The sequence below is a fragment of the Oryza brachyantha genome, chromosome 5 (genome assembly GCF_000231095.2).
Source record: "Oryza brachyantha chromosome 5, ObraRS2, whole genome shotgun sequence".
NCBI lineage: Eukaryota > Viridiplantae > Streptophyta > Magnoliopsida > Poales > Poaceae > Oryza > Oryza brachyantha.
The window spans coordinates 9,926,262-9,944,136 of NC_023167.2; the positions used below are offsets into that span (position 1 = coordinate 9,926,262).

The 17,875-nt window shown below is 42.4% G+C and overlaps 2 protein-coding genes across 5 annotated transcripts; one reads left to right on the top strand and one right to left on the bottom strand.

The window, feature by feature from the left end:
* Window positions 1–6,222: 6,222 nt before the first annotated feature.
* Window positions 6,223–11,799, top strand: LOC102704249 (sorting nexin 2A). The gene is made up of 5 exons (XM_006655150.2): window positions 6,223–7,288; window positions 9,882–10,091; window positions 10,176–10,436; window positions 11,228–11,314; window positions 11,548–11,799. The coding sequence occupies exons 1-5, from the start codon at window positions 6,278–6,280 to the stop codon at window positions 11,647–11,649; spliced, it is 1,671 nt and encodes a 556-aa protein (XP_006655213.2). The 5' UTR covers window positions 6,223–6,277; the 3' UTR covers window positions 11,650–11,799.
* A 454-nt stretch (window positions 11,800–12,253) lies between these two features.
* Window positions 12,254–15,490, bottom strand: LOC102715207 (dehydration-responsive element-binding protein 2B-like). 4 transcript variants are annotated; one of them, XM_015837730.1, is made up of 4 exons: window positions 15,314–15,490; window positions 14,483–14,535; window positions 14,285–14,366; window positions 12,254–13,593 (listed from the first exon to the last, which is right to left on the bottom strand). In XM_015837730.1, the coding sequence occupies exons 1-4, from the start codon at window positions 15,379–15,381 to the stop codon at window positions 12,525–12,527; spliced, it is 1,272 nt and encodes a 423-aa protein (XP_015693216.1). In that variant the 5' UTR covers window positions 15,382–15,490; the 3' UTR covers window positions 12,254–12,524. The 4 variants fall into 4 exon arrangements, with proteins under 4 accessions (XP_015693216.1, XP_015693215.1, XP_015693218.1 ...); XM_015837729.1 differs by having other exon boundaries at window positions 14,285–14,369; XM_015837732.1 differs by lacking the exons at window positions 14,285–14,366; window positions 14,483–14,535 and having other exon boundaries at window positions 12,254–13,590.
* Between the last annotated feature and the right edge of the window lie 2,385 nt (window positions 15,491–17,875).

The window sequence follows — 17,875 nt, forward strand, 5'->3', positions numbered from 1 at the left end:
TTGTCTCGGTTTGGTCCGATCAATTAGGTTTGCTTGATTCATGTTATCAGATTGGATTGGGGGCCTGCGAGGGTATGCTGCTGGAGTTCTAGCCAGCGTTATCTTGAGTAATTCATTGATCGGTTTATTAACCTTACTGGTCTTCGTGTCTCTGTGGTTATATCGCGCTGGGTCGCATACTGTCTCGGTTAGGTCTGATCTATGTGTTTGGTGCGATCTACTTATGGAGGTTTGTCCGATCGGCTGAGTTTAATAGATTGGTCGGTGGATTACGCTGCTTTGCTATCTTATTATTCATGTGCTACAATATTTATCTGATGTCATGCGTGGTTATGCTTAGACCTATACTGTCTCGATTAGATTCGATCTTCTAGATCTGGTATGGGCATACATGTTGTTGGTTGATATTGTTTTATACGATTAATTAGTGTAGCATTCCAGTATATTGTATAAATTCCATGTTTAGTCTTATATCGGCTAACAATTTAGCGGATGATAAATGTTGGAGCGGTCCTATCGACCGAGTAATCTTAAAACTGTCTCCGTTGGGTCCGATCTTTTGAGATTAATTTGTTGGTTGACTTATCTGATATTTATCATGCTTCTGACTTAGCCGATTGAGCATATTTTTACCTATTATCATGAAATTCCTGTAAAGCCGGTCGTCTGGTCTATCGCTAGGGTCCTGGAGCGGTATCGGCTATCCGGCCGATAGCGAATTCAGGGTTAACTACTTTTCTATGTTATATCTTGTCAGTTACAGGATCAAACTGACTGGCACGCCCGATATTTCTAAGAATTAGGTCTTGCATTGGAATGGTCTAAGATTGATTCCCAGGCCTACGTGTGTGACCGTTAATTGTTATTTTCAGCGTCAACACCTGGGTACGTCGAATAGTTCGCAATAACACTTCAGACCCCACCGTTGCCCACTCTGGCTTGTGGTAGCACTAAAATAACTTCCAGGGTTTCCTGTGAACCAGTCCTTAATTGCCATGGGTGCGACTCTTAAAACCATACACCCACAGTCCACCATTAGTCAATATTTTAGTTGGCATTAACCCTTACGGGTATTGAATCATGATCAATAGCTATCCATATCTATCAATGATTAAAGTGTGATATCATGTGCTACTTGTTCTAAGCAAAGCTAAGCATGACCTAGGTCTAACTCTACTTCAATTACCGCTAGTATAACATAAATAAAGATAGATAAACAATGACATAATAATAGGTAAGCCTGAAAAATAGATACAATAAACAACTTGAATAAATAATACAAGTCCGAGTAAATAAAGCGGGAATTTTACAATAATAGGAGCAATATGATCAAACATAAATGTCACTTGCCTTGTTTAGATCCCTAAGGTACCTCTACGACAATCTCGAAGTAAACCAGCGCGTTTTGAATCTAAGCAACAAAGCATAAAAATAAACAAAATAGACTTAAACTCTATTTGAAAAAGCACAAGATTACATTTTTAGTGGATTCTTAGCATTTTTCTGAATTTATTGAAATTTGAATGGACTAAAACGGAGACAAGATGAATTAGTTAAGAATTTTAGAATTTTTTATAATTTTTAACTAAACAGAAAAGTCTTAAATCAATTAATTGAGCAATTAATGAGGTTGATGATGGCAGCCTGAGAGGAGGCTAGCACCGATAGGTGGGGACCATCTGTCATCGAGGGGAGAGGCTGACAGGTGGGCCTTGGCCCGAGAAAGAGAGGGAGAGGAATGGAGTGAGGGGGTGACAGGTTGTAAGTTCAAGTGCCATTAAGTTGTTTTTGGTGATTAATGACAAGTCTAATTACTTAAGACTAATGTTATTATGAGCTTATCTTTGACTAGTCTCGTTTGGATATGGAAATGAAAATAGTGAGAGGTATGTACTAAAATCCTTATATTCTCATTTGATCTCTCTCATGGATCCAAAATATAGAGTGACCTCTCTCTTTGATCTTGATTGAGATGTGTGTCTGTTTTTTTTATCATTCATATGTATGCACATCTTTAGGGGGAGCTCATCTATATTTTGTTTCGTATATAGTTGATGAATTGTTTATTTCACTAATGTATGAGATATTTATGAATCTTTCATCTCATCTCTATATATTTAAATTGGGTTATCATCTATCACCAGAGAGATAAAATATTGAAATATTTTAGCTCGATAATTTGTCTAATTGTTGCCTTGGTGATTGATGATAAATCATGTTTTATGAGATTAACCTTTTCTTTTGTATAAGTTGTCAATTAGGTTATTTCTCAACAATGAGGTGTGATAGCCATTTATTGTTTGGCGGCGGATCTAAACTTTGACAAGGATGGTATACATGGAGATCAAGTGATATGTCTCACTTCTTATCTCCATAAACATATTGAGGTGTTCTTATATATGTTTTCCATGTTATTGATATATGCGTATGAGGCTAACGATTATTTGAGTCATATCCTATTTAGTCTCTTTTACATTAGGAACATGGAGATCATGAAGGTATGCATATATGTTCATCCATATCAGTATCACATGCCTTCTACATTTGTATAAGATAAACTCCCATTGATCCATCTTTATTATGCATACACTTGCTTTTCGTATTCATTTTATATGCATATATTTAGGGGGAGCAAATCATATACATTTGTCATGTATGTTCTACATCCATGTTGTTCACATACATTTCACTTTGGATATTTACAATTGAACATATATGTGAGTATATGACATTTGGTGTTAATAGATATTCAACAGTTTAGCTCATATCATTCATACAAAACCGGTTGGTCATCAAGTGGAGAATGACAACCGATTTGTTTGGGCTAATGTTTTCCTTGAGTTGTCTAAAGAAATAGGTCCTACCGTGATGATACTAATGGATGACACCATGGGTTGATGGTCATCAAGCCAAGTGCGTCGTCCTGTCGACAAGGATGATGTCAAGCTTTTGATAAAAACAAAACATTGACAAAGAATGGATCAAGATCCCAACAACAAGATTGTTCAACCATATGGGCACAAGTATTGATCATAGCTCAAGCATCAACCCCGATATGGATGGCGCAAGGCAAAGGTATAATGAAGCTAAGAGTATTTTTCTTAGTCTTTTACCGGTCTCGGTGTTTGGAGTTAAGACCGGGTTGCTAGATAGGCGTCGTACTATCAAGAGGAGTCTATGATGTGAGCATGTGGATGATCTTGCCATGTTAGTTCACTTGTATATAAAGAGAGTGTCTAGCCAAGTGTTGTAAGACTTTTCTCAAGTCTCATGCATAGAGAGAGATGGGCATATCAAATAGGAATGAGTGATCTCTTATGTGTATGTCCACTTGAGTGTCCTTTAGTGTTCAAGCCATATATCCTTGAGAAAACTTATGATTCTTAGAGTGATTCTTCATGGGTTAAATAGCCCTTTTAAATAGCTTTCCATATAGTCCAAAGAACATCGAATCCCGACACCTGAGCCATGAGATATCATCGTTTTACTAATGGTTAGTCGTGCAGAAAAATGACCTGTGGTCTGACCGCCCGAATAACTCCGGTCTGACCGGCCCCTTTGTCTGTGGGATATTTTTTCTCCTGGAGTTGCCGATACAGAGCCGCTAGAGCCATAGTCAGTCAAACCGAGCTGATGGCGGTCTGACCGAGCTTGAGCCGGTCTGACTAGCCTCTCAACTGTGGTCTGACCGGCCAGGTTGACAAGGGTAAATTATTAGCCTGTAACGGCTAGTTTTCTAGCCATTACACAGTAGCACGGTCTGACCGGCCACAACCCTGCGGTCAGACCGACAGAGCACTGAGTTGGGGATTTCGCCCCAACGGCTAGTTTTGGTGTGTGGAGGTATAAAGACCCCTCCACCAGCAGCAAGGGATCTCTCTTGGCCCTCATTTCATTTGCACACATCCCTTGCATCTCTCTCACACTCATTTGAGCTTTGTGTTCATCCATTTAGTGTGTTAGAGGATGTTCTAGCCAAGAGGTTTGGCATTCCATTGCATTATCTTGAGCCCTTGCAAGCACTCTCACACCCTTGTGCACTTAGTTTATCTAGTGAGGTGTTGGAGAGTGAGTTGAGCCAATCAAAGTGCATTTGCTTCATTGGTAGAGTTAGTGTGGCATTTGATCATCCTCAACAAGCATCCTAGTCTTGTTACTCTTGGAGGTTGTCACCTCCTAGACAACTTGGAGGAGTTTATCCGATGACCACTCCAAAGAAGATTGTGGAGGAGGCCCGGTGTTGATTGTGAGTGGTTTGGTGTTCGCCATCTCCGGAGTGGAAGAAGAACAACCCTAGTGATCGTGGCTTGGGTAGTCCTCTTCTTGGGCTGGCTCCTACCTTGCCCACCCCTTGACGAAGGGGGCGTGCGGTGGCTTCGTGATTGAGCGGTGGAGTTGGGTTCGCCTCAACGGGGATTAGGAAACCGACGAGTATCCGAACCTCGGTAAAAAATTCCTTGTCTCTTGTCTCATTTACTTTATTGTATTTACTTTGAGCAAGTTTATATACTAGAGATTATTTGTGCCAATATCACCCTAGGCTTGCAAACCTCAACATAGGATAGTCTCTTGGTGCACTTAGTTGAGACTAGTTGTTTTAGGTTTTTGATTTGTGCAAAACCGTTCTGATTTACGCTTCCGCATATAAATCTCGGTTTAGCCAAAAGTTTTTAAAACCACCTATTCACCCCCCTCTAGTCAGCCTCCTTGATCCTACACAGGTGGGGTCCACGACATAGAGGGGAGGGCGGCAGTGCGGCTGACTAGTGGGCCCGACGAGGCGAGTGACCGATGGGCGGGGCCCTCTTGTCGGCGACGAAAACAGAGGAGGGGAGGGGGCATGACGGTGCCGCGGTGCCCGGAAGACGGCGAAGACGATGGCGTCGACCGGCGACGGTGCCGAGGATGGCGGCGACGAAAGTAGAGGTGGATCCATGGCGGCAGTGGCACCGAGGAGACGATGCCGAGACGAGCAGCGTCGGTGGCGAGAACGCGCGAAGGCGCGCTAGCGAGATCGGGATTGGTTCCAGCGGCCGAAGGGGAAGAAGAGGGTTCGGGAGCTCACCGACAACGGCGAAGGTGACAGTGTGTTGGCGAGGAGGAGGCGGAGGTGGTAGAGGCGACCGGCAGCGTCGTTCGGCGATAGGGGGCGAGATCAGGAGCGAGGTAGCACACGGGTGGTGAAAGGAGACGGCGGCGGCGCGCGACGGCGGGGTATTTATGGGCGGGGGAGGCACAACTAGGGTGGGCGGTGGTTAGGGTCCGCGGCGTGGATCCGCGACAGAATCGGCAGTGGAGTCGGTGGCAGGCAGGACTTGGCCAGCGTGTGGGGTGGCGAGGTTGATAGGCGGGCCCCGCCTGTCAGTGGTTCAAGAGGCGGAGGAGGCGGTGCATGCGTGAGGCGACGCTAGGCTTCAGCCCAGAGGAGGAGGAGGGCGCGACGCACGTGGAAGGGAAGGAATTGGCGCTAGGCCGTGAGACAGAGAAAGGAGAAAGGAGAGGACGAGGTCGGGAGGAGGGAGGGAAGAGAATTGGGTTGCGACCCAATTCAAGAAAAAGAAAGAAATGAGAGGGAAAAAGAAAAAATAGGAAAAAACTTCACCTTGCCAATTTTTAATTTAGTTTTTTTAGCAAATTTTAACCTCTGCACATTCAAGTTTAAATCTTGTTAATAATTTCTCTGTTTCCGAGATATTTTAAAATATTTCGGCGAACTTAAATTTAATTTAATTTATTTATTTTTATGGTTTTTCTTCTAAGTGACTTAAGCCAACTATTTTCGTATGATTTGTTTAATTATTTAGGCTTAAGATAGAAACTCTGACAAACAACTACGGTAATCGTCGTTGCAAAATGGGATACGAAGAAGACAGAGAAGCAGTTGTCAATGCTCGTGGAATGGGAGTGAAATTGGTCATCGACGAGCTTAAATTGGTCGTCGGCGAACTTAAATTAAATTAAATTAAGCCGTTGTCGATGCTCACTCCAAATCCCCCCCCCCCCCCCCCCCCCCCCACCCCCCACACACACGTACCGTTGAAGTTGATAAACACGGAATCGATTTACCTCTCAAGTGAACTTAACGGCAACTCTCGCTGGCCATAAACACGACGGTGGAAGTCTAGTTGAGTGTCCTGCAGGCGCACGACAGGCCACGTGGGCGTGGTGGTGGCTTTACCAGAACCCCGCGGTGACCGGACCCCGCAACTAACCGCAGCGGAGAACGCCTCTTCCTCCCACGGACAGATCGTCGTCTCGCCCATCTCCCTCGCCCGCCATGATGTCCTCCACCTCGCCGCCGGACCTCGCCGCCGCCGGCGACGGGGACGGCTACATGGAGACGCTCCCCCTCGCCGCCCCCTTCCCCGCCGCCTCCGAGTACGCCTCCGTCGCCTCCACCTTCGATCCTCTCCTCTCCGCCGCCGCCGCCGAGCCGCCCTCCTCCTCTCCCACCCGCTCCGCCTTCCCGCTCTCCCCGACTTCCTCCTCCTCGTTCGTCGACCCGCCGTCCTACGCCGACGTGGCTGCCGCGTCCGCCGCGTCCTCGGCCGCCTCCTCCTCCTGCTCCCCGCGCTACGCCAGCGCGTCCTCGTCCGCCTCCCCGAGATCCGCGCGCGCCGCGGCGTCCGAGTACGCCCTCATCGCCGTCTCCGACCCGGCGCCCGAGGCCGAGCCCGCCGCCACCTCCCTCGTCCCCGGATCCGCCCCGACCTACATCTCCTACCTCGTCACCAGCGCCCGCCGCGGGGACCACCGCCGCCACGCCGTCCGCCGCCGCTTCCGCGACTTCGTCACCCTCGCCGACCGCCTCGCCGAGGCCTTCCGGGGACACTTCGTGCCCCCGCGCCCGGACAAGAACACCGTCGAGAGCCAGGTCATGCAGCGCGACGAGTTCGTCGCCCAGCGCCGCGCTGCCCTCGAGAGGTACCTCTGGCGGCTCGCCGAGCACCCCGCCATCGGGCCCAGCGACGAGCTGCGCGTCTTCCTGCAGGCCGAGGGCAAGATGCCGCTGCCGAGCAGCACCGACGTGGCTTCGCGGATGCTCGACGGCGCGGCGAGGCTGCCATGGCAGCTGCTCGGTGAGGAGGCAGTCGCTGCGCCGCAGGAGGTGGTGCAGCCGGCCAAGGGCGGGAGGGACCTGCTGCGGATATTCAAGGAGCTGAAGCAATCGGTCGTGTCCGACTGGGGCGGCGTGAAGCCGCCTCTGGTAGAGGAGGACAAGGAGTTCCTAGACAAAAAACAGAAGCTACAGGATTGGGAACAGCAGCTGACTACCGCATCACAGCAGGTAATCTCATCAAATGCTACTGGATATATTGATTAGTTGGATCCGATTTGTCTGATGGGGCTGTGGAAGTAAATCAATGAACTATTAGTAGCTTTGCCAACTATGGATACAATGCAAAGCAACATTTTAGTAGTTATCCCACTAAAATCAGTCTTGAGCCAAGTTATTTCAGTTCTAGATGATAAATTATAAACTTTTCCACAGATATGTCCTTACCTCCCCCCCCCCCCCCCCCCTGAGAACTACCAATAATCAAATAAATATGCAATTCATGATAGTAAATGATTCATGTATGTTAACACATTCTTGTCCACTCTTATCATTTTTTCAAGGAAAAACTTTGCGATGTGTCAACAGTGTTGAATTAACTGCAACATTGTGCCTGCAATCAATGTTTCTCTTGTAACAATAACCCAAGTTGTCTTACCGTTCATTTTTAATCTCGTGTCAACAATTTCTGAACTTGTATGGCTCGTACAAAATATGAAACATAGGATGTAGCATTCATTGTGTTGTGTGCTAATGTGGTAGTAGGGTTTTGTGTAGATTAGCAATAAGTAGAAAGTAAAGAAAAATCACAACTTAATGGAAATTGTCTCAATACAGCATGAGTATTGTCAGCACATGTTGAAATTGAATGGATGCTTTGATAAACTTATTTTGGAAGAAAAGGTGATTCTCCTTTTCTTACTCCAGTACATTAAAGCGATATCTTGCAAATTTAGTCCCATTTTCCTTTGCTCCAACATACTTTATCCCATACTTGCCAAACTCATGTGTTAGACCAGCGTAATGTCGCATAAGTGAACGGTCATCAGCATGTAGTATGACGGATTGTTTGCTGCTCACATTTGCAGCATGTAGGAAGTTCAGATTGAGAGCACAGAGGATCAGAGGAAATTTTGTATTTAATTGCAACCATAAAAAAATCAATAAGAGTATTTAGTAGGGGTAAATAATCACAAACCCAGTTAATTGGTCAAACATTTGTTTTGTTCACTGCTGTCTAAATGCATGTTTTAATGATTTGAGAGCATACAAACAAGGATGGTGGAAAATATTAGCATATAATGAAGTGATGATTAGATGCTAAAAATACTTGTTTTAAAGTGGTGTTTAAGTAGTCAGCTCGGTTTTGTCAATGAACAGAGATAGACTAGAAATTACTTTCACGCTTCATTTAGTAAACATTAATTACGTAACGCGATCTTCACTGTTCACTTGCCTATCTAATTTTTGGATGTATTATTCTGCTGATGGTAATCCCTCCAATCTTAACAAATTGTTGTCTTGGATAAGCCACAAATCAATCCCAGGTCAATTAATACTATTGACTATGACTATGCTGGCCCCTATTAACTCCTCTTCACTGGAATTATGTCCTTCTGTAATTAAATGCTAATATTTCTCCCAATAAATTCTGATGGCAGTAACAGTTGCAAATCCAGGTCTCAGAATCTATCATTCTCCAAAATTCCCTAAAGGCCCCCCAGGCTTGACAAGCTCAGCAAAACCATAGAGAAAGCGGGATACACCTAGCTTAACCTATCCAATGTCCAATTCAAAAAGAGCTTGGGTTGCTGCCTTTTCTATCTCTGTATAAAGTCAGTCAGTCCCAGTGTTGGCAGAACCCATTGTCAAATGATTATTTTGCTAGGATGCTTGCTTGAATCTAGCTATTTCCAAAAAAGGCAAACATTTGAACATCATATATCAATCTTTGGCACACCTTTTGGAGATGTCCGAATGAATACATTTGCTTTCTTGTTGACAGTGATGAAATGAAAATGAGTTGAGGGACTAGTAGCAGCATCATAAGAGCATGCACAAAAGGCTCCTACTAAACTATAAAAGGCAAAATGCTTTTAAGAACGCTGTGTGCTAATAATTTACATATGACAAAGCTGGTCTAGTGTACTAAGTTAAACTGCACTAAAATTTTACTAAGAGTTGCTTTTATCAGACCTTAGAATCGATCGTTTTTGTCTACTTAGTCCAATTGTGGTGCCAAGCTCTGTCTTCTGATATGTATCGTTCCTTCTGGTGATAACCATTCTTTGAGGGGGTATTTAGTTACCATTTTTTGAGGGGGTGTTTAGCATGTTGCTATTTGAATGGTGTAGTTTAGATGCATTCTTTGTTGTTGTTTTTTGTTTTTTCACAAGACCATAAGCTATGTTTAATCATTAACTATATAAACCATGATTATTCAATTTTTTGTTGCCGATTTTATTTCTATCCATGAATATGGATGTATTGTTTGCCTGATTAGCTAGCTAATGGCCTAACTGCATTTGAGGAACTTAGCTAGACTTCTCGTTGCTCAATGGCATTTGAGTTTCAAAGGTGAAGTTGCTGGTTGGGTTCATAACCATCAACCACACCAAGAGAAAATACAAAATTCTAGTTATCCTGATACCAGGAATCAAATAGTTGACATGAGAATAAAGCAAATTTGAGCGTTTTTGTAAAGTGCAAAAAAACTGCTTTGATGAAGCTAGTATTGAAACATGTACATCTGTAAGCTATTTAGTTTTTCTGTTTTTGTTTAGAGGATAGCTTAATATTGCCTTATTTCTGTCTTTTTCCATAGGCTGAATCACTTGTGAAGGCTCAGCAAGATATGGGTGAAACTATGGGGGCACTTGGATTGGCATTCATCAAACTCACAAAATTTGAGACGGAGGAGGCAATGTATGACTCTCAGAGGATAAGAGCTGCTGACAGCAAACATATAGCCACAGCAGCTGTCAAAGCTAGCAGAGCATGTCGAGATTTGAACACGCAAACTGTTAAATATCTGGTAACACTTGAAATTGTTTGATTATTGTTGTTACCTTTCCTGTTTCTGAAGTAGTCTTATTCCTTAGTATTTTCCTTATCGCAGGATACTCTCCATGAACATCTAGGGATAATGCTGTCTGTCCATACTGCATTTTCTGACCGAGCAAGCGCATTATTGACGGTACAAACGCTCATGTCAGACTTGTCATCATTGCAATTGAGGATTGAAAAACTTGAAGCAGCAGCATCAAAAATATTTGGTGGCGATAGATCTAGGCTTCGCAAAGTTGAAGAGTTGAGGGAAACAATAAGGGCTACTGAAGATGCTAAATGCTGCGCACTAAGTGAATATGAGAGAATCAAGGTAATTGCTGTGTTCTATTTGTTCAGTTGAAAGAAACACCATCCAAATACATGGGAACCCTTCATCCTAGAACTGACCCACCCCCATCTGAATTGTCCTGAAAAAAAAAAAGCACTACAATTACTAGAACTGTACCAATGTTAAAACCAATAGCAGACAAGCATCATTCTATAATTTTTTTCATTGCTAGTCTTTTAGGTCCATAGATCATTAATTCTTTGATTTTATTCAAAACTGGATTAACTACTTTTGTGTATTTTATCACTTCTTTCTAAGTGCCTTGTCAAAGGCTTAAATTGCTGCATCCAATGTAGTGCAGATTTTTATACTGATTAAGAACTACTTTCCATCATCTATAACATGAAACCATTTTGTTGTTTTCTGTTCCTTTATCTTCAAATTGTTTTACACATGTAACTCTGACCTGGTGTGCCAAGTTTATTAATCAACTGGACTAACCACACATTGTATCAAAATAGAATCTGAATAGAAAATATTAATTGATTGTGTGAGGCTTTATTCACTCTTGAGCATGCTCCTTATCACCCATGAGCAAATTATTAACTTGCTTGCATGGATCATAAGTTAAGAATAGTTGCATTGATTTTAGGTGTGGTAGCAGTACTGCTTCACTAAATTGTTTAGATCGATCGATGTAAGCTCGATGTAAGCGTTGTGATTTTTGTTATGCTTACCCTGTCATCTACCAAAAACTTAGTGTTGTCAGCTAGCTGCAGTCTATTATCCAATTTCCTTAGCGAGTGCCTTACAATGTGATTGTACAATTGCAGGAAAATAACAGAAGTGAACTCAGCAGACTAGACCGAGAAAGGAAGGAAGACATGCTTGAGATGATCAAAGGATATGTTACAAGCCAAGTATATTCTCAAGCCTCTGCTTTTTTATTATCTTTTTGCCAATAAAAAGCACATTGCTCCATAGTTTGCTCAGTGCCTACATTATTTAGATCATCACTTAAAAGTAATTAAAATAGGCTATTCAGTACTAAACCACATCTCAGAATATTAAAACCAATTACTATATTAAACAAAACCTACAATAATACTACGAATGTGAGGGCTGAAATCCTGTGTGTTTGGTTTCCCTACAGGCTGCATACGCTGAGAAGATCGTGGATGGTTGGGAGGCTGTTGCAGAGGAAACGAGTGGGTACGCCGCCCGAAGATCTGATGATTACAACATGGCGTGGTAGCTTTTCAGCTTTCCTTCTCCCTTTGGTTGGCGGTACACTTGGGTACATGTATGTACAATGTAATCTAGGAGGGCCAAGGCCAAAACAGAAACACAGACCGAATTCAATTTGTTTTTCATTTATTTAAAGGATATATTGGCGTAGTTCAAATATTACGCACACATGCTTTGTTTTTCGTTTATACAAATATCACTAGGGCGCACGTCGTGTCAATACTGCGGTACGATTGCATGGTGCGTACTGCTTAGCAAATTTACCCACCCATCTTTTCGCTATAAGCTAAAATATATTTTCTAGCCTTAGCGATTTAGAATTTATTTTCTAGTTTTAGCGACTTAGAGAATTAAGTATGTAAACTGTTTTTAGCCGTCCATGCATAGATTTCGCATCGTTTGCTCAGTTTTTTGTTAGTCAGCGTGTTTGTCTGACATGGCGAATGTCGTAGGCCCGTAGCATGGATAATTCTACGTTTGGTGGAGTCTCACAGATCTTCTAATCAGCTTTATCGATCGCCCGTAAGCATAAATAACACATGCTAGCAGTAAACGAACATGAATAACAACTCAGACACAGATTCAAACTTAAGCTCTAGCGGACCAAAAAAGGAACACAATCGAGATCGAATTGTTCGACTTCAAAAGAGATCGATATATACACAAACAAGCGTTCTCAAATTAAGGAACACTACAAGTTCTCAAAGGAGAACCCTACAGAACTATACAAACAAAAGGATCTTGTTTTTCCTTTTCCCTTGGCTAAAAGTTCGTCCAGTTCCGCCAGCGAACCCAAATCAGTCCAATATTCCTATCACATCACCTCATAGCTACTAGGTGATATGCAGCAGAAGAAGAGTTTAGCATAGCCGCCGGGGTGAATTAAAATCCCTGGAAAAACTCAGCATCTTCGAAGCCACCAGAGATGAACATGGCAGGATCTTCCGACAACCACGCTGGTCCCGAATCAAAAGACTTGAGCATGTTTTCCAGCATGGCTGGATCAACACCTTCAAGGTACAAAGGTTCATCCTGGCCAATCTCCCCCATGCCCATGGGGTCAACTCCACCTCCATTGGTGAGGCCTTCTCCATTCGGTTGCCATGATCCCTTGTTCATCGGGTCATCTTCCATCATTTTCAGCATCTCGTCGATATCAAAACAATCTTCCTGGTCCTCTGGTAGGCTGGCAATAGGCTCCAGTGGCTCAAAGACCTCCTCACCCCTGCCACTACTAGTCTCGGCTTCAGGAGGGGCACACTGCTGGCTGACAATATTCTCATCATAGGTAATAGATCCAACCTTGTCTTCATATAGAGAACCATCCACCAGGACAGCTGGTGCAGCTCTCAGTGGACTAGAGATCTCAGAAAACTCGGGCTTATGTAAGGTAGAGGCAACGTCAGAGTGATTATTTGATGTTGTAGTGGACTCACATGCTGATAAGCCACTAGGTAGAACATCTTGAACAGCTGCAGGTGCAACATGAGTAGATGTTCCAGACTCGCATGCTGATAAGCCACTAGGTAAAACACCTTTAACAGTGGCTAGTGCAACCTGAGCAGAAGCAGCAGGGACATGCTGCCGGGGGAAATTAGTGCGGGCCATTGGACCATACATTGCTCTGGCTGCATCATCATATGCACGTGCTGCAGCTTCAGCAGTCGGGAAGGTCCCCAACCAGAGTCTACTGAGCCGATTCGGCTCCCGAATTTCAGCAACCCACTTGCCCCAAGTTCGTTGCCTCACACCACGGAAGTCACAATGTGTATTCTCCGGTCCTCCTTTCCCCTTCATGCAGCCTTTCTTTGAACCCTTTGCAGGTGCCTTCCTTGCCTGCTTTGGACCCTGTGAACCATGCTCCAGCTGTTTGTTGAGCTCAGCCCACCGCTTGATGGTCTCAGCAACTGATGTAGGCCCATCGCGTGATCTCCGAGGTCGCTTTTTCCTGCTGAACAAGGACCTCAAGTTAGTAATTGTTCAACAGATTCAGGTAAATATTCACAGTCAAGGGAAAAGGACGCAGCAGAACGTAACAATGTTTCCTACAAGGTAGACCATCTCCACACAATGTTTCCTACAAGGTAGACCATCTCCACAGAAACATGGAACTAAACACGTTCAATAACGCATGTGCTCTCAATTGTTTTCTACCAACACATAACAGTTTCCTATGCTCCAACAAACAAGCCATCTTCACAGAAACAGGCACTGTATTTGCCACTAATCACACACAAAACTAAACTATTGTTTGCCAGTTGCTTACTTCAATGAATCCTGATAAAAACTTTCTTAAGTTCATATATACAAACAATATGCACCTAGAAGTACTATCACTTGATTAATTGAGCTGGTGTTAAGTGTTTCAAGCAAAATAGCATCTCCACAAGCTCCGCTATTTTATTAACTGGACTCACTCAGTTATACTTATTCCATCAACACACGTGCAAACAGCTAAACAGGGCCAAGCCAACAGTGTACACAATACACTTAATATTAACAGCTGATAAGAAATCAGCTGCTGAAAAGATGAGGCAAAACCACTAAATCGTGGCTCTAGACTTTAAAAGGCGGTTCCGACTGGTTTCATAGCTAGCATGCTCCAATAGAGCATCCAAATAAATCAGAACGGTCAAACACACCACATCTTAGAGCCCACTGATGGCGCATCTCCCTTGGGGGTCTGCTGGGCCAAGAGTGCATGCTCATTACAGGGAACAGCTCCTGCTGAAACACACACACAGTTATTTTGTGTTTGCGTTTCATTGCTGGACAAAGGGACCCATCTCAATCAGTAATTCCTGCATACAGAAAGTGTTTTCAAATCAAAGCAGTCATACCTATTATTCCGACGGAATCAAGGTTTCCAGTACTTTCCTCGCCTCCAAATGTTCTAGTTACCAAAAAGACAAGATAAATAGACATACATGGATCAGAGACTGGATTACCAAGTTAAACTGACAAAAATTTACAAAAATATAAGAAGCGAACAGCAACAAAAACTGACAGTAAGTTAGATGACTCGGGGTCTACACGTTTCTGTGGAGATGGTGCTGACTAGAAGTCTAGAACTATATAACTATGCTACTCAGACACAAGTATTTGGAATCCTCTCACAGAATCATCCAAGCATAGCACAATCTATACTACTAGACAGGACAATGGAAACAATACTTCTACCCAAATCACCCGCACTATGGGGACAACAAAAATCAAAATTTGCGAAGAGTTCAAATCCTGAACAATCAATTTGAGTAGAACCCACCTTCCCCAATCGCATACCTTTCCCAAGTCTGAACCCAACAAAATCCCCAAAGTGAACATCTTCCATGATCATTACAACGCTTGTTCACCCCATAATCCAAACCTAAACCAGCAATTGACAACCAATTGAGGCAAAAACAACCATATCCTGAAACCCTAGCCCCCAAATTCAACCAATCCTAGCACACCCGACCTCCCCACACAACCAATCCGACCTAAAATCCCCAACCCGCGAAATCGACACACCCAAAACCGCCCGATCCCCCAACCAATTGGGGGGGCGGGGATTCCCAAGCCCTAGCTCCCACCAAACCCTACCACCCAAGGTAACCAACTAACCACAGAGGGGGGGCAAAAGAAAAAGAAGACTTAAAAGATACGGATTCAGGAGGAGAATAACACCTCACCTTCCGGGCTGGACGGGCGGCATCTCCACCGGCGGCGGCATGATCGCCGTCTTCCGATCCACCGTCATGGCGGCCGTGGTCGCCACTAAGTTTCTAGGGTTTGCTGTCTCGTTCGCTTCGCTCGTCGCGAGTTCGCTTCCGCGTGAGAGAGAGGAGAAGAGAGAGTGAGAGAGAGGAAGAGAGATCGAGAAGCTCTGAGCCCGTGGGTGTGGGTGGGTATTTATAGGAAGGTCCTGGACCCTTCGTGATCCGGCCGGGACGGAAAATATCTCCGCGTGGGGGCCCACCTGCCGGTGGCGCGGCTCACGGTGGGCGTGGCTCTGGGAGGTTGCGGGAGGGGAGCCCGTGCCGCGTGACGTAAGCCGTGCGGTGGTGCGAAGAAGGTTCGCGAGACTTGGCGCCTAAGCAAACTTACGTTTGAGGTTTCATTTTTTATTTCTTGGCTTTATTTTTAATGGTTGAAGGTACTCCGCGATTATTCGATAACGTGGTAATTGATTTTTTTAAATGTTTGATTATTCGTCTTATTTAAAAATTAAGTAAGTATAAATATAAAAATAACAAGTTGTGTGTTAAAGTATTTTATAATAAAGTAAATCATAAGCAAAATAAATGATATTTTTATAATTTTTTAAATATAACAAACGATTAAACATTATAAAAAAGTTAAACATCCAAGAGACAAGAGAAAGGAGTAGTATACTATTAAGGAGTAGTATACTATTAGTAGATTTGTCGAAAATGTTTGTAGCCGGGATTCCAGTGCAATTTTTTTAAAAAAATGCTGCATGGTTAGCCTCCATGTGTTGTTATATCTTTGTTTAGATGGGGCTAAACTTTTTAGCCTCATGTCATATTAGATGTTTGAATACTAATTTAAAGTATTAAATATAAATTAATAAAAAAACTAATTTCATAAATGAGTGGTAATCCACGAGACGAATTTTTAAAGCCTAATTAATTCATAATTAGAGCATGTTTACTGTAGCATCACATAGGCTAATCGTGAATTAATTAGGCTCAATAGATTCGTCTCGCAAATTAGTCCAAAATTATGGATGGGTTTTATTAATAATCTAAGTTTACTATTAAAAATAAACGTCCAAACATTCGATGGACAAGAGACAAAAATAAATCACTTGTCCTAAAACAATATGCATGCATTCTCTCGTCTAGCTCACTCGCTATCGTATCATCTCGCTTTTATTTACATTAAATTTTTAAACCTAAAATTAGGATTGGTTTTACAGTTATTTTTACCGTAGCTTACTTTTAAATTTTATTTACAAATTATTTTTATTTGTAAATATACGTTTAGTATTTTAAGCGGAAAACTAAAACGTTCACCCCTATGTTACCCAAGCTATATAAATGCATATATATATATATTTGCATGCACACCGCATATATTCGTGCTCGTTCTATGATCGGGTAATGATTTTGATTTGGACCGGGTGATGTCTGGATTAATTTGCCGCTACTCGTATTTTTTTATTTTCAGGCTTTCAAGCGAATTAAATTGTCCAAATAAGTTCCCAATAAAATTATTTCAATAAAGCATCTTCTTCCTCGAAAAGAAGTTTCGAGAAAGTTTTTGCATTTAACTATATACTTTTTCAAGTGGTAACGAGAGATGATGAGTTGATGACTAGCACTTTCCCGTGCAAAGCGATTTTTCCACGCTAGTCCTCGTCGTGCGACTTGCATGCCTAACATGTATATTTAATTTAATTTAATATTTGGGTTGCTAACTCGTATTACGCGCTATTAGCTTAACTCTTGCTCTTTTTTTCTTTAATTAACTTTTGGATCTGCGTTGGACCATTTGTCTTATTTTAAAAACTTATATAATTATTGATTATTGTTAGCATTTGATTTAGTAGCAAAATATCTATGCTTTGCAACGGGCTTTAACAATATAATTTATTTTATTTTGAAAATGGTACAAAAATTTTCATATTAATGAATCAACTATTTAGTGTCAACTTCAATACAATGCTGATTTTAAAAAAGAAAAAACTAAAGTTTAGAAATTTCATCCATATCTAAATATGTGTAGTGAATGTTGAAAATATTTGTGGAACCGATTATAAATATCGATTTAATGGTAATTTTAAAAGTGAACATCATTTCCTTTTTTGAATTTGGGAAGGTGTTTTTATCTGATTGGTTGAATACCGTATGTATTGATAATAAACTATTGCATGTGCTTCCAAATATCATGAAAATATATAAATTCATAAATTTTGAATTTAGATTCAGAAAAGTAGATAAAATGCATCAACAATACTGTGAGAACTTGTATATACTCCAACCCTCCTCTTCTATTGGACAAAAGAAAGGTCCAACTGACCAGACCAAGTTGAATATATTTGTCTTTCCTATTCGGCTTAGTTAGTGTGTGAAGAAACCTCGTGCAATCATGACCCAAAAATTTGATCAAGAAAAAGAAATAACGGACGAAATATAGAATGAAGGCGTGCAAACAAACAAAACCGAACAAACCATGCGTGACGCGTAAAAAAAGGTTGTGAAAAAAAAACGGACATGAAAAAATATGGC

What these genes read in the sequence shown, in the direction of transcription:
- LOC102704249 (XM_006655150.2), top strand. Translation starts at nt 6,278, where the DNA reads ATGATGTCCTCCACCTCGCCGCCGGACCTCGCCGCCGCCGGCGACGGG. An exon ending in TGACTACCGCATCACAGCAG is followed by an intron (nt 7,289 to 9,881) that starts GTAATCTCATCA and finishes CTTTTTCCATAG; the next exon opens with GCTGAATCACTTGTGAAGGC. An exon ending in AAGGATATGTTACAAGCCAA is followed by an intron (nt 11,315 to 11,547) that starts GTATATTCTCAA and finishes GTTTCCCTACAG; the next exon opens with GCTGCATACGCTGAGAAGAT.
- LOC102715207 (XM_015837729.1), bottom strand. Translation starts at nt 15,381, where the DNA reads ATGACGGTGGATCGGAAGACGGCGATCATGCCGCCGCCGGTGGAGATG. An exon ending in CCGCCCGTCCAGCCCGGAAG is followed by an intron (nt 14,536 to 15,313) that starts GTGAGGTGTTAT and finishes TTTGGTAACTAG; the next exon opens with AACATTTGGAGGCGAGGAAA. An exon ending in TGATTCCGTCGGAATAATAG is followed by an intron (nt 14,370 to 14,482) that starts GTATGACTGCTT and finishes TGTGTGTTTCAG; the next exon opens with CAGGAGCTGTTCCCTGTAAT.